Source organism: Papio anubis, chromosome 5 (assembly GCF_008728515.1).
Source record: "Papio anubis isolate 15944 chromosome 5, Panubis1.0, whole genome shotgun sequence".
NCBI lineage: Eukaryota > Metazoa > Chordata > Mammalia > Primates > Cercopithecidae > Papio > Papio anubis.
In genome coordinates, this window is record NC_044980.1 from 135285659 (window position 1) to 135300390 (window position 14732).

The window sequence follows — 14732 nt, forward strand, 5'->3', positions numbered from 1 at the left end:
ACTGAATGACATATATGTATATATTATATATAGTTTATATATTATATGTTATGCGTGTGTGTGTGTGTATTTTAAAGTTTATGTATAAAAATCCTCTATGTAATCAGATGAGGGTTGTGGGGAGGAGGGCAAGGAGTCCTTTCCATCACGTGTGACCGAGGCGAGAGAACCCTGGTGTGGAGTACATTCCTGCCTGGAGACCTTCCCCTCTCTCTGACTTCTGGCAGTGGGGTCCAGCTCTCCCCATAGTAGTCATTTGAAAAGCTGTTTTGACTTCAGGTCTATGCTGGTGGGGAATACAGTGCCTTACCCGCTAGGTGCTGAGTGATCCCAACCAGAGAATAGAAGTCTGGACTCCCCTAAAGCAACAGGGCAGGAGGCATTTCATGAAGAGGAACCTGCCCTTTAGAAAGGGCTGCAAGGTAGGATTGTTTTGACCAGTGAATTCTGCTACTGCCTTTAGGATGTGGCTTGATTTATAAATATTTGATTGGCACGCACTTTGCCTAAGAACGTTTCCATTTGTGCAGTGAGTGGTGCCGGTAATTCTGCTCCCCACGTAGCCTCTTGCGTGCTTGGGGAGGTGAGGGGTTGTGGGCTGTGGCAGGCAGCTGCAGGTTTGGAATGCTCATAAGGAAATTATTCTCTAATTATTGTTCCAGTTAATAATCTCATTGAGGGATAAGTCATGGTCCCCCTTCACCAGAGAGGAAACTCCCCAGAAAGATCAGAATCAAACACAGAGCAGACTTGCCCTGCCAGAGGAGTGAGATGGAGCGGGGTTTGCTGCACCTGTGCCTGGGCACATTATGCCTCTGTGTCAGGCCTCAGGGGCTTCAACCCAGGTAGTCCCAGAGAAGCTGGGACAAAGAGTCACCCTCAGTTCTGCGAGCAAGCGTAGCATTCACTTAATCTAACAGACTTGACAGGTCAGGTGGTTAGGTGAGGAAGGCTCAGGAATCCCAGAAGAATGATGATCAATATCATTTTTTTGGAGCACTTATGTGCCTAGCAGTGTGCTAAACACTCTTACAAACATTATCACATTAAAACTCCCACATTTCGATGAGTGGGTGCTGTTGTCATTCTTGCTTTTAAAACAAGGAAACTGAGGCACATTGAGAAGTAACTGTCCCAGGATGACACAGCTGGTAAATAGCAGTGCTGGGACCTGACCTCCACCCATCTGACCCACAGCACAGATGTGTGTATTGAATCAGTTTGTGGGGCGGAACCGCTGTCATGATGTTGGTGTCAGGTGGTGGTGGGATACAGAAGGAGCCTTAGTCCTGGAAACAGAAGATGTGGTCGGTGCCAAGCCCTCCCAGTTAGGAGCTGGTCACGCCTGTCAGCTGCAGTGTTCTTAGAGTGATGATAATTAGTAACCTCTCAAGGTTGTGGTTAGGTGGAAGTGGAGGAGTTCAACACAATGCCCAGCATATATCAGGGCTCACAGATGTTTATTGAATATATTGTTGACTTTGAATTTAGCTGCCACCAATACAGTTCAGTCACTTATAAAATTAATGTTTACTGGGCATTTTACCAAGTGGCAGGCAATGTGCTAGACACAAAGTTTGTAGTGTTGAGCAATAAGAGACAAAGTCCTTATCCTCTAGGAGTCCAGTAGGAGGGAAAACAATTAAATAATTGCACAAATAAATGGAGAATTATAACCCCAAGGACGGCTGCATGGTACATGAGACACTCTTCAAATGCTTGTGTCCAAAATGGAACTGGCCATCTTCCCCCAGACCTGATCCTCTTCCAGGACCTCCCCCTCTCATGGTGACACCATTTATGTGTCTCCCTGAGCTGAAGCTTAGGGGCCAACATGAACCTTCTCACAAACTGTGCCCATCAGCCCTGGGATCTATGCAGCACTCCCTGGGTGATTCTGCCTGGCCTTCCTAGTATGGCAGCGTAACCAGCGTCCACAGTCCATATTGGTAACTGCCTGCAGCAGTGATCTGAAGAATGGTAACGGGACAAACCAAAACCATCTTCTCTGCAGGCCAGAAGAACACCAGTAGAGACATTTTACTCAGGTCTCTATTAGAATGGCCCCCACACGAGCATCTGCCCTAGCGTTATACCACTGTAAGAAAGGTTAGGTACTTGGAAACTCATTCTCCTTGAGGCAGGAAGAAGATACACTTGCCCAGGAAAGATCAATGACCTTGGGACAAAGAGAAGCCATGAAAGGAGTTATTTCTGTCTTGTAGAGCTCAAAGGCATACGGTTCTATCTTGTGTGATTTGTTTAAATTTTTCGATTGGCTTTTAGAAACGCTCTTTCTGAAGGAAGTCTTAACATGTGACTCTGTCACCTCAGTCTCTAATTATGTTCAAACTAGTGATCAAGGCATCGAAAATATCTCCTTGCCAGGCCGTGCGGATCACATGTAGCCAGGGAGCATCCGCCTCATGCCTGGCCAGCAATTCTGTTTCTGAATAACCCTTGAAACTCAGAAGGGCTTTGGCAGTACCACCACTGGGCAGAAGAGGGCGACAGAACCACATTCAGGGAGTACCTCCGTGCCCAGGACGCCTCTCACCTGCAGAATCCTAGTAAATAGAAGTTTCGCCCTTATGAGGCACACTAGGCAATGCTGCCATTCCATTCCACAGGTGAAGAAACTGAGTCTCAGCGAGATTAAACGATTTTCCTGAAAATTAGTTGGGAACACTGGAGACACTTAAATTTCTAGTTAGGAAAGGACTGGAGTCCCAGGGCTGGGGAGCTTGAAGCTTCTCTTGCAGAGTTTGCAAACAGAAAGAATGCATAATGGCAAGAACGTTAATTGTCCAGGGCTGCTCCAGGCAGAAAGGGGCAGAGTAGGCTTGAACTGGAGCCTGCTGACTCTGCAGTGGAATATCTAGTTCCAGTAATGACAGGTACAGGGATGGGCTTCTGACCACCCACCCCACTTATTCTGATCTCTGTCCTCGTGGTCCTTGTTCTTAGTTCAGAGTAAGCAAATGATAGGCCCACACAACAACTCTGAGTGTTGGCAGAGAAACCCTGAATCCAAGCCTGCATCTAGCCCCTTGGCTTTCCTGGGTGGCAGTACTGTAAAAAAGAAGAGTCTGGAAGGTCCTTAAATACGACCCTCTATTACCATATGCTAGGCTGATTATATAGAAGGCTCGATGATGATAACTGCAATATGAACCAACACGTGCTGTGCTGTTCCTCTGTGCCAGCCACTGTGCCAAGAACTCTCACTATATTATCTCATTTAACCCTCCCAAGAAACCTGTGAGGCAAGGAATATTAGTATTCTTTTTGTACAAATGAGAAAAGTGAGGACAGAAAGGTGCAGTTGCCCCAGTTCACTTGGAAAATAATCTGGCATTCCTTGAATGCAGAAATCCTCTCCTGCACTCCCAGGGCTACGTTGTGCTCCTTTCTAGGGGTTCCTGACATCCTAAGTCAGGCGACCAAATCCACTGTGGACTCCAGAAGTTGTGCCAGCGTTACACACCCAGAGTGCAGTCTGTTTTGCTAATGATGGAATGACAACAAGGAAGCCATTTTCCATTGCTACAGAAATTCCAGTATTGGAGCCTCTTGTTACTCCAGAAGTCAAGGTTTCCCAGAAGAGCTAGCTTAACCCCAAGGAACATATCACGAAGCTTGTCTTTCCTCTTGGGTTCTGAGGACCGGAGAGCATTCCCTACTTTTTCAGAAAATTGGTAAGATGTATTAGGAACACTTAAAACCCAGAGGAATTAAAGCTTGTTCCCTTGTGTTCTGTGGGGCAGATCACATGAATTGTGTATCATGCCTGACACAATGGACTACAATCTAAGTTTGCTAATTTGCAGTGAACATTGCTTATGTATGCTTTTAAACAAACTAGTCCTTTTTTTGCCTCATTCTGACACCTGTTTTTCACTGAAAATAAGGCATTCAGCAAGCCCATTTGAAGATAAACCATCAAAACAAAGCCCAAAAGAGCTAATTCTGCAGCTGCAAGCCCCAGCGTCAGCCTTCCTGCTCCTCATCTCAAGGGTCTGTGTGGTGGGTGGGGAGGAAGGAACAATGTCACCTCGTGTGTAAACGTCAGCGTCCATCTCCATTACCCATGCATCTGAGGGTAGAGCATGAGCACCAGTGAAGTGGTCATTTGTGCTTAGAACCTGCAACCTCTGGTGCATGGTCCATGAATAATTAAGACCACCTGATCTATAAACCATCATGTCAAAGTGAGTGTTTTGTATTGCATTTTAAAGCCAGTCCTACAGAAACTTCCTGCCTGCCTGGCTTCTTCTGTGTCTCCTGATTTTCCTTCTCTTGATTTGTTTTATGTTTGACTCTTGAGATTGCTGACCCTCTAAGCAGGGACTGGATCTGGCTTTAGGCTTCTTTGTAACCTCTGATGCTGCAGTGGGACTCAGGGGATCTCAGATGACATCATGATAGGACCTGGACACCTAATATCAAACATACACACCAGTGCCAGAAGTATCAAAGCAGAAGGAAGAGATTTTTTTATACTTAGAGAGTCAAGAAGATTCTTTTCTCCAGAGTCATACCTTCATTTATCAACACCTCTGAGACCCGGGCTGCCAGGAAGTGCTGGAAGAGATATTCAGCATTTGGCGCTAGTCGCTCCTACTCTCCAGTTTCTATAAGGTCTGGAGAATGACTTTACCTCTGCTGGTTACCACAGCCACATCTGCGGGATACGCAGAGGGAAAGCTGCGTAATTTATGATGTGTAAGACTACGATTATGAACTAGGATTTCACAAATCAAGCCCAGTGGAAACATAACCAGGAGAGTCAGTTGACTTGAAACGGAGCCCACATCTCTGTGCAGGATTTACCGCCATGCCCGTCTGGTTCATCCCATCATGGAGCATGCAGACCCCTGACTAGCCTTCGGGGCCAGATCCTTCACTAGTTACAGAAACCTGGGAAAACATACAGGGATCGAGCACCGGCAGCCAGTTCTGTTGGGTCAGCAGAGAGTGCTTTAAAAAACTTGAAATAGGACACGTTTGGGTACGTGGTGGCCCCCACAACTCCCTATTTTCCAAACCCAGACATTCTACACATTTATGTGACTCCACCTCTGAATGTGTCACGCCTGAATAGAACCTTGGAGAAGCAAGTACCTGTACTTAAATATGAACCTTCCTCCCACCTCGACTACAGAAGATGTCAGAAAAGGAAGGGGGTGCCATAGAGATGGGCTTACTGTGCTGGTCGCTCCTGTCCCTTGTCCCATCCACTGTGCCATCCGGAAGGATCCTCAAGAAGTGTCCCCCGTTGCTACAGTAGAGCAGTTTGGGCTTCTTGTAATTCGCTGGAGGCAGATTAAACTTCTCGGTCAGGGCTGTGAACGTGGTGATTTCCCCTTCAGCCATGGCTCAGCAGCTGCTGCTTGTGGCGCTTTCAAGACTGTAAGAAATTGAACAAATCTGTAGTCGGCTCTTCCAGCAAAGGCACAAAATGCACTTTGAAGAGAGGAAGGACGGCTTCAGGGCACAGGGCTCCTGGGTAGTGAGTAAGCACAGCCTGCGCAGGTGATGCCCGCAGTCCGCAGGCCTGTGGGGCAGCTGGTGGTTAAGGAAGGATGGTCCCCGGCCTGGGAGGGGTTTCCAGGGCATTTCTCTCTTCCCAGTTGGACACAGCTTTGGACCAAACTGTGCATTTTTTAGAACTTCAAATTTAATCATTTGACCAAGGGGAAAAAAAATCATGTTTTGGTCCCTCCTTCTGGTCCACACACATCCTCAAATTAAACACCAAAGTCGCACTAAAATAACACCCAGGGTCTGGCTGAAACCCACAAAAGCTGAGAGGCCAGGACCAAGGTTCTGCCCTCCACCCTCACGCTGTCTTGATGAGGTACAGCGAAGCAGATAGCACAGATGGCCTGGACATTCAGGACCTGTAGCCAAAGGCACAGGAGGCCTTTCAGGGACACAACAGGGACAGCAAAGGCTTAGTATGTTAAGGGAACCTTCTGGATTGACTGGGGGAAACAGAGCTGGAACCAGGGAAAAAGGCACAGAGTGGGAGTGAGTGGGGTTTGTAAAGGGCAAACACCATATCAAAGGAAATGTTATGAGACAGATTATGAAGGCTGTGCCTGGTCCCTGCCCATTCCATAGCTTCCCATAGCTTCATGTGGCACAGAGAGGTGGGTCTGTCCCTTGCACACAGGCTGTTTTCATCCTAGCTATTTTCTAATGTGTGATAGAACACAGAAACCACCATGTTATATATAATATACCTTTAACATTGTATGTAGCCACTATATACAAAGTTATATTATTAATGTGAAAATGCATCACTTACACCTCAGAGGATTAAAAAACAAAACCAATGAGCATTAGAATTGGTTAAAACATATACTTGCCCCACCATTTAGGAGAAGGAAGTGCTGGTGACTCTGAAAAGAAAGAGGCCAAAAAGAGACCAGGAAACTAGCATGGGAGCTGCACCTTTTTAAAATTTTATTTTTATTTTTATTTTTTGAGATGGAGTCTCCCTCTGTAGCCCAGGCTGGAGTGCAGTGGCACGATCTCGGCTTGCCGCAACCTTTGTCCCCCAGGTCCCGATTCAAGCAATTCTCCTGCCTTAATCCTGGGTAGCTGGGATTACAGGAGTGCGCCACCATGCCTGGCTAAGTTTTGTATTTTTAGTAGAAATGGGGTTTCACCATATTGGCCAGGCTGGTCTTGAACTCCTGACGTCATGATCCGCCTGCCTCGGCCTCCCAAAGTGCTGGGATTACAGGCATGAGCTACCGTGCCCGGCCTGGGAGCTGCACTTTGTAAGTGTGTGTAGTGAATGTGATCATCAATACATATTGATTACCAAGTGGTCTTAGAATGAAAATCATCATCCTCATCATTAATGTATTTTGGGCTACAGGTTATCTCAAGTAATCTCACCATAATCCTTTGAAGTGGACACTAATATTATCCTCAGTTTTAATAAAATAAAACCAAAGCTTAGAGATGTTCAGTGACCTGCCCAAGGGCAACAGCTAGTAAGCAATGGAGCTGAACCGCAAAAGGAGTCTGGGAACAGAAAGCCCCATTTTTCTCTTGATCACCATGAAAAGGTTTAGTGACTTTATCAACACTAGTCTTTTTATAAGAAGTGGGGTTTTCACCCATTGCCTGGCGTGTACATCTGCCACCATTAACTTGTCATTCATATATTTATTCATTTGTGACCCAAAGGTTGGCTAGTCTCCACCAACAGCCTCTCCTTTTGCCCCCATGTCATCCATGAAACAGGACTCCATGCATCTCCTCCTTCTCCAGGAGAAGCCCACTCCAGCAGCTTCGTGAGCATCATGGAAGACCAGCAGCTACGCTGTCTTCCCTGCACTAACCATCCATCAGTGCCTGCAGCAGCCTTGTGGAGCTGCTGTCATAGGAGACAGTTCCCTCATAAATCGACACCAATTACAATAATTTGTCCTTAGGACTTTAAAATGAGGGCTCATGTTGGAAGCCTCCATCTGTTTTCTCTGCTCCTGGCATTTTAACGTGTCTGGTACATTTTTCCCACTCTGCTGCCACATGGGCCCGCCATTGTCCCTGGTTTCAGCTACTGTTGGAGGTGCCTCCAAGAACCCCAAAGAGAATTTTGCATATACCATATAAACTATATTTAAAGTCAGACCGTCCCAAATGTCCCCTTTATCCCATATGGTGAAACTTCGATCAATTCTTTTCACATAATACAGCAACAGACAGAAAATAAATATAATATTACATATATATATATAATTTTATTTATGTCAATTTCATAGAGAGGATTGCAGAGTTTACCTTGCGTAGTACAATCTCTCTCCATCCTCACTGTCTCTTCCAAACTTTCTCTCTTATCCATAAGCCTCTAAGTCCTTCTGTGCCCACCTCTGGCTCTCTTACTCTCTCTCCCTTTGTCTCTTCCTCTGTCTCTCCACTCACTCCTCTCTCCACCCAGCCTCTCATTCTAACTTCTCACTCCACTCCCTTCTGGATCCACTTCTAAAGTAAAGCAATTTAGCTCTTCCCTATGTAGATATCTTTACGCCTCACCTCTCCATTAGCACACAACCATCACCAGATTCCCCTTCCTTAAAGTACAACTAAGAGATAATGAATTTTTTCTTTCATTTATTTTTTCTAAGCACTTTCTAAGTTATGTACTTCATTTGGTACAGGAGACAATAATTATATACTAGTGGTTGCCACTTAACTGAACAGATAGTCATTTGTATTGTCAATCTCAAGTGGGCTGAATTTTGTTTCTCCTTGTCTCTGACTTCCTCCGGTGTAGGTCCCCATTTGCTTCTGATTGTGGGGCAATTTCATGTTAAGAATGGCCTTTCAGGCCAGGCATGGTGGCTCATGCCTGTAACCCTAGCACTTTGGGAGGTCAAGGCAGGTGGATCACTGGAGGTCAAGTGTTGAAGATCAGCCTGGCTAACATGGCAAAAACCCATCTCTACCAAAAATACAAAAATTAGCCAGGCGTGGTGATGCGTGCCTGTAGTCCCAGCTGCTCAGGAGGCTGAGGGAGGAGAATCGCTTGAACCTGGGAGACGGCAGTTGCAGTGAGCCAAGATTGCGCCATTGCACTCCAGCCTGTGCAACAGAGCGAGACTCCATCTCAAAAAAAGAAAAAAAAAAAAGAATGGACTTTCTTCTAGATCCACCTAGATTCTAGATCATGTGTGTATGAGCCATACAGCCCAGACTTAATCATTGTGGAGTTCTCACTGGCTAACTGACCTCGGCCAGAGCCCAGCAGGTCCTCAGGGGCCCCTCCCTCCTGACCACAGTGTACCTGCAGTTATACAAGGCCACACCTCTGCTGTCTGCCTGCTCCCCTCAGTGAGAGGGACCATCATGAGGGTGCCTATACTGATGTCAGATGGCTCCCCAAACCCTTCATATCCACACCTGAAAACCTGAAGGAGACAAGTAGGCTCCTGAAAATAAGCCTGGAGTCAACATGAAACTGACAGACAATGGTAGCTGGGATTGATGACTCAACTGAAACATACAAAAAATGAAATCCCTTTTTGTTGCTAAAGGAAACCCCTGGGGCATGAAAAGTCCTTATTTTAAACTGTATTTGTAATTTACCTATAGTTTGAGCAGTAGTTGGTTCAAAGTTCCTTGCCAATCCACTATTTGTTAAAGGATAGAAATAAAGGAAGTATATGACGTGATAAAACCATAAGGCAGCAACCTTAGCCGGCCCTTGAAGATTTACACAAATGGCTTTAATAAGTGAATCCATTAACTAAGTAAAATCAGGCATTAAGTGTAATGGGAATTTATAAGCTCTGCTTCTTGTTACTATTTTCTTTTTCGTGGCTGTCAGAGGAGGGGATTGTCTGTGTTGTGTTGGGAAACGGAGATCAAGCCCGGCGAACTCCATGTTATCATTGTCCACGAAGCCCAGCCCTTTGAGATTTGGGGCACTGGGGAGATTTTAGGAAATCCAGATGATTTTTTTGATTTATCAGTGACACCCAGGTTAGAGGAACACCAAGCCTATTGGAACATCTGTGTTAAGGCTGACATACTTTATCAGCTGTGGCCTCTGGAAGGGAACCTGAACTCTGACACATGAACAGGATGTGGATAGTAAGCAACCACTTTGGCTCTGGGAACCTTGGCGAGTCATTCGCTGCTTCTGAGATGTTTCCTCTGATAATTCTCACCCTGCCTCTCACACAGTCGTCTGAAGGATTAAATGGGTGCAATATTCATACAGCACTTGAAAAATGGGACCTGACCTATAGGAGATAGTAGTAATTGGTTATGTTGAACTAGTTGGAGCCTGGTGTGATCTAAGTCAGCTGTGATTAAATGCTTAATTTAAAATGATTTTTTAATTGGTTTGAAAATAGAAGTTTTTCATTCCCATATTTGGCAGAAATGAGCTAAGCTCCTCCCCCTGTGATGTAAGCCACAAACATAGCAGAGAAGATGAAGGACGCAAAGGTAAGCCATGGTTTCGTAAGAAAAAATCCTGGTCTGCATTTCAGACTCAGTTCTCAGCTTATCGACAGTTAATATAGTACAGTTACTATATAGTTATTATAGTTATTTGCAAAGCCCATTATTTCTAGGAGACATTTGTGCTCAGCTTGTCCCTGGAAACTAAGCTGGAAGGAAAGACGGTGATGTGTTAAGAATCAAAGGAAGGCAAACACTGACATTTATTTTTTAGTTTTGTTTTTAATCCCTGTCACTATGTAAGCAATGTGGAATACCCATGAAGGAGGATATTTTGCAAAGTGTATAAAGCCACTGAAGGTAGATGTATAGACAGACACCTGCTAAGGTGATAATTGGATGTATCCTCAAACCCAGCACATACAAAACAGGCCTTCGCTTTGGTTCCGAATATGCTCTAAGTCCTTGTTCCCTGTGGCTATATGAATGGCATCACCCAAAATCTTAACTCTTCCTTAGAGATATTAACTTTAATTTTTGTTAAGTCAAATATACATGTTAAATGTTAAAGGTAACTAGTAAAAAAAAATAAATAGAATGTATTTAGTCCAAGCAGCAACTGGTAGGGGTAAGGGGAATAAGGTGGAATAAATAAAACTGTGCTTATCTTCGTGACCAGCCTGACCAACATGGAGAAACCCTGTCTCTACTAAAAATACAAAATTGTCCGGGTGTGTTGGTGCATGCCTGTAATCCCAGCTACTCAGGAGGCTGAGGCGGGAGAATCACTGGAACCCAGGAGGCAGAGGTTGTGGTGAGCTGAGATTGCAGCATTGCACTCCAGCCTGAGCAACAACAGCGTAACTCCGTCTCAAGAAAAAACAAACAACAAAAACAAAAAAACCCTGTGCTATTCCAAAATAATCCAGAAAAAGAAAAAAAGGAAATAAAGTAAAAAATTGCTCAAAATTAGGTGACCAAAATAAATCCAAATATATTTATAATCACAATAAATATAATGTGCTAAATTTACTAGCTACTTTTTTTTTTAAATCCATCTGCACTCTGATTACAAGAGACACATTTAAAACATAATGACATAGAAAGGTTAAAAGTAAAAGAATGAAAAATAGATACCAGACAAATGTTAACAAAAAAAATAGAAAACTTGGCCAGGCACGGTGGCTCACGCCTGTAATCCCAGCACTTTGGGAGGCCCAGGCAGACGGATTACAAGGTCAGGAGATCGAGATCATCCTGGCTAACACGGTGAAACCCCGTCTCTACTAAAAATACAAAAAATTAGCCAGGCGTGGTGGCGGGCGCCTGTAGTCCCAGCTGCTGGGGAGGGTGAGGCAGGAGAATGGCGAGAACCCGGGAGGTGGAGCTTGCAGTGAGCCGAGATTGCACCACTGCACTCCAGCCTGGGAGACAGAGCAAAACTCTGTCTCCAAAAAAAAAAATTGAAAACTCGTGTGGCTATATTAATATCAGATAAAATAGGTCTAAGACAAAAAGAATGACTAAAAATAAAAGGGATTGCCACATAATAAGTAGATTAATTCAACAGAAAGATATACAAATTCCAAACATGTATATATCTAATAACATAGCCTCAAAAATACATAAAACAAAACTTGACAAATATGTAAAGGGAAAATGACAACTCCACAATTATGGTGGGAGATTTTATAATACATTTCTGTCATAAATGACAGAGCAAACAGACACCAAATATTAATAAGTATGTAGAAGATTGAAATACACCACTAGTAAATTTAATTGATGAGTGTATAAGAGAACCTTGTACCCAACAATGAAGTGAACTTCATTCTTATCAAGGACACATGGAACATTTACAAAAATTGACCCTGTACCAGGTCATAAGGCAAGATAACCCAAATAGAAGAATGTTTCATTGAGACTATTCTTTGGGCAGAATAGAAATCACTCCCACTCGTTCAGTTGGTGACAATGCCCTTTCAGTTTTACCTTTTTAGTGTCTCCTAAAGCCATTCTCTTTTTTCCAGCCTCACTGCTGTTGCCTTAGCACAGACCCAGCACCTGTCTCACCTGGGCTGCTGCAGCAGGTCTCACCTTTCCAGCACTGCCTTCTTTCAATCCACTGTCAATTCTGCTGCTAGTGACCATTCTAACTCATCACTCCCCCGCTGTAGATCTTTGACTGGGTCATTGATTTCCCATTATTTTTCAGAATAAAACCCAGACTCCTGCCATGACCTGTGAGGCTCTTATCATTAACCCTGTGACTTTTTCTCTTATTGGCCTCTTTTTATAGTCCCCCTACACCCTCATACTCACCCAGATCTTAGCCCAAACATTCTTCTGCTGCCAACAGTATTCTCTCTCTTGCTCTCTCTCTCTCTCTCTTTCTCCTTTCCTCCACCCTTTCACCATGGTCTGGCTAAGTCACACTCACCCTTCAAAAATTTAGCTGGATATTTCGGATATTTCCTCCTCAAGCAAGCCTTATTTGGACACATCCCCCAACCCTAACCTCCCTGCTCTTTCTTAAAATTCACATATACCAGTTTAGGTGGGTTCATTCCCCTGTGCTCTCTCAACGGCAGACAGCATTTCCTTTACTTCACTGCAGCGCTGGGTGTAATTCCCATCTGTATCCCCCTGCCTAAACTCTTCAGTGATTTCCCATTGCTCCGGGACAAAAACAAAAGCCGTGAGGTGGCCTGCAGGAGGTTCAGCCCTTACTCCCCTCTGCCTCATTTCCCACCACGTCTCCCTCCAAACTTGCCTTCCATTTTCTGATTCCCTCCCACCCTAGGACCTTTGCCCATGCTGTTCCCTCTGGAGTGATGTTCCTCTCTTTCTCTCTCCCCTGCTCCCCTGGTTAACTCCTAATTTTTCTTCAAATCTTAGTTCAACTCTCAATTCCTCATGAAAGCCTTTCCTGGCTTCCCTGAACTGAGTCAGGTTCCTCCAGTTCTCATAGGACCATTTAACATTTCTTCATAGCTCTTACTACCAGTGTTTAATTACACATTCACTCTTGTGAGTATTTAATGTCTCTTTTCATGACTGGACTGTCAGCTCCATGTTAGTACAAACCGATTGGTCTTGCTCACAATGGTATCCCAGTGCCTGGCAAAATGCCTGGCACCTACTGGGCATTTGATAAACATCTGTTGAATAAGCAAATGAATGTAATTTAACTACGTATACTTGACTGACTCCTTCATTAGTCTCTGAGACCCTGGGACAGAAACTATGCCTTTTCTTTCTATATCCAGCATTGAGCAAATACCTATGCATAATTAGTGTCCTGTGAATTCTTGTTGATTGAAGGGTCAGTCCTTTCTCAGGAGCCTCTCATGGAACGTCTTATCAGACTACCTAATTAGAAGGTGATGTCCTACAGGTATTGACAAAAAAGCTAAGCCAAGAACCTAAATGTATTTTAATTGGGTTCAAATTAGGCCAGAATACCCTACCTTTGGTTAAAGGCAGGCTCAGACCCTGTCCTCATCTTGTAATAAATACTTCCTTATTTCTTTAAAGAAAATACTATGGAAATTAAGGCTCTCAGAAAGGAAGTGATCAGCTCCTTTAGTCTCAAGTCTGAACTTATCTAACCAAGAAAAATATTTGTAGGGCCTGGAAAAAAAATCCAGGTTTTGTTATTTCTGCCAAGGCGTGTTAGGCTGGCAGGGACCCACCTTCCACTCCCTGGTGAAGGAAAGTTTGCTGAAGAAAGGGAGGCAGTGTGTTCTTTGCTTTCTTTTTCTTCTACTCCACCCTTTGCGACCTGTACTGGGTCTGAGGTAGAAGTATAGCCATGGCTGACTGGCCTGGGCTAGCATCTCAGCATGCTGCCCCCAAAACCAGTTCTGTTCCATGAGCTGAAATCTCATCTTCCGTGGCTGACAGTAAACTGTGGACCTGACTATGGGATGGACTTGACAATGGTGTGCAGGAGACAGCTCCCACAAGCTCATGTAAGCCAATTATTAAATATTCAGGAATTTTACTATTATTAAACCATTAATATCTTGAAATTAACCCTGGTGAGAGCATTTATATCATAGAAATTGGCAAATGCCAGGGCTTTTAAAATTCTCTCTCTCTTTTTTTTTCTCCTCTGATAGCTGGTTTACCCAGCATACTGCTAAACTTGGGTTTGAATCCTGGTTGGACACTCACTAGTAAATGACTCATTCTCACAGTGCCTTAGTTTCCTCATCTGCAAAATGGGGCTACATAACAGTAGCTACTGAACAGAGTCACTGTAACCTCAGCACTGGAAAACTTGTGAGCATTCCATAGATGTTAGCTTGACTATCACCTAAGCTGTATAACCTTTTGTCACCTTTTTTTTTTTTGAGACGGAGTCTTGCTCTGTCACCCAGGCTGGAGTGCGGTGGCGCAATCTCGGCTCACTGCAAGCTCCGTCTCCCGGGTTCAAGTGATTTCTCCAGCCTCAGCCTCCCGAGTAGCTGGGATTATAGGCGCATGCCACCACACCCGACTAATTTTTGCATTCGTTTAGTAGATACGGGGTTTCTACCATGTTGGCCAGGCTGGTCTCCTGACTCAGGTGATCTGCCTGCCTCAGCCTCCCAAAGTGCTGGGATTACAGGCGTGAGCCACCGCGCCCGGCCCCTTTTGTCACTTTTACAAATCATCTGGTATTGATTTAGGATTGAACAAATTTGATTTTTCATATTTAGAAATATTTTGAGTCATTTCATTTTTAAGTTTTTTTTTTTTTTCTTTTTCTTTCTTTCTTTCTTTTTTTTTTTTTGAGACAAAGTCTGGCTCTGTCG

At 44.3% G+C, this 14732-nt stretch overlaps 1 protein-coding gene across 15 annotated transcripts in view; it reads right to left on the reverse strand.

Moving 5' to 3' along the window:
* FGF1 (fibroblast growth factor 1) overlaps positions 1–14732 on the reverse strand; it is a 110315-nt gene that overhangs the window by 16823 nt on the left and 78760 nt on the right. For 14 of the 15 annotated variants that reach the window (XM_021939181.2, XM_031666052.1, XM_021939184.2 and 11 more), the window contains one exon: positions 5208–5410. In XM_021939181.2, the coding sequence (XP_021794873.1) occupies positions 5208–5376 (169 nt within the window). In that variant the 5' untranslated portion in view covers positions 5377–5410. Of the gene's footprint in view, positions 1–5207; positions 5411–14732 lie in introns of those variants that run through there. The other variant, NM_001169086.1, reaches the window with a different exon arrangement.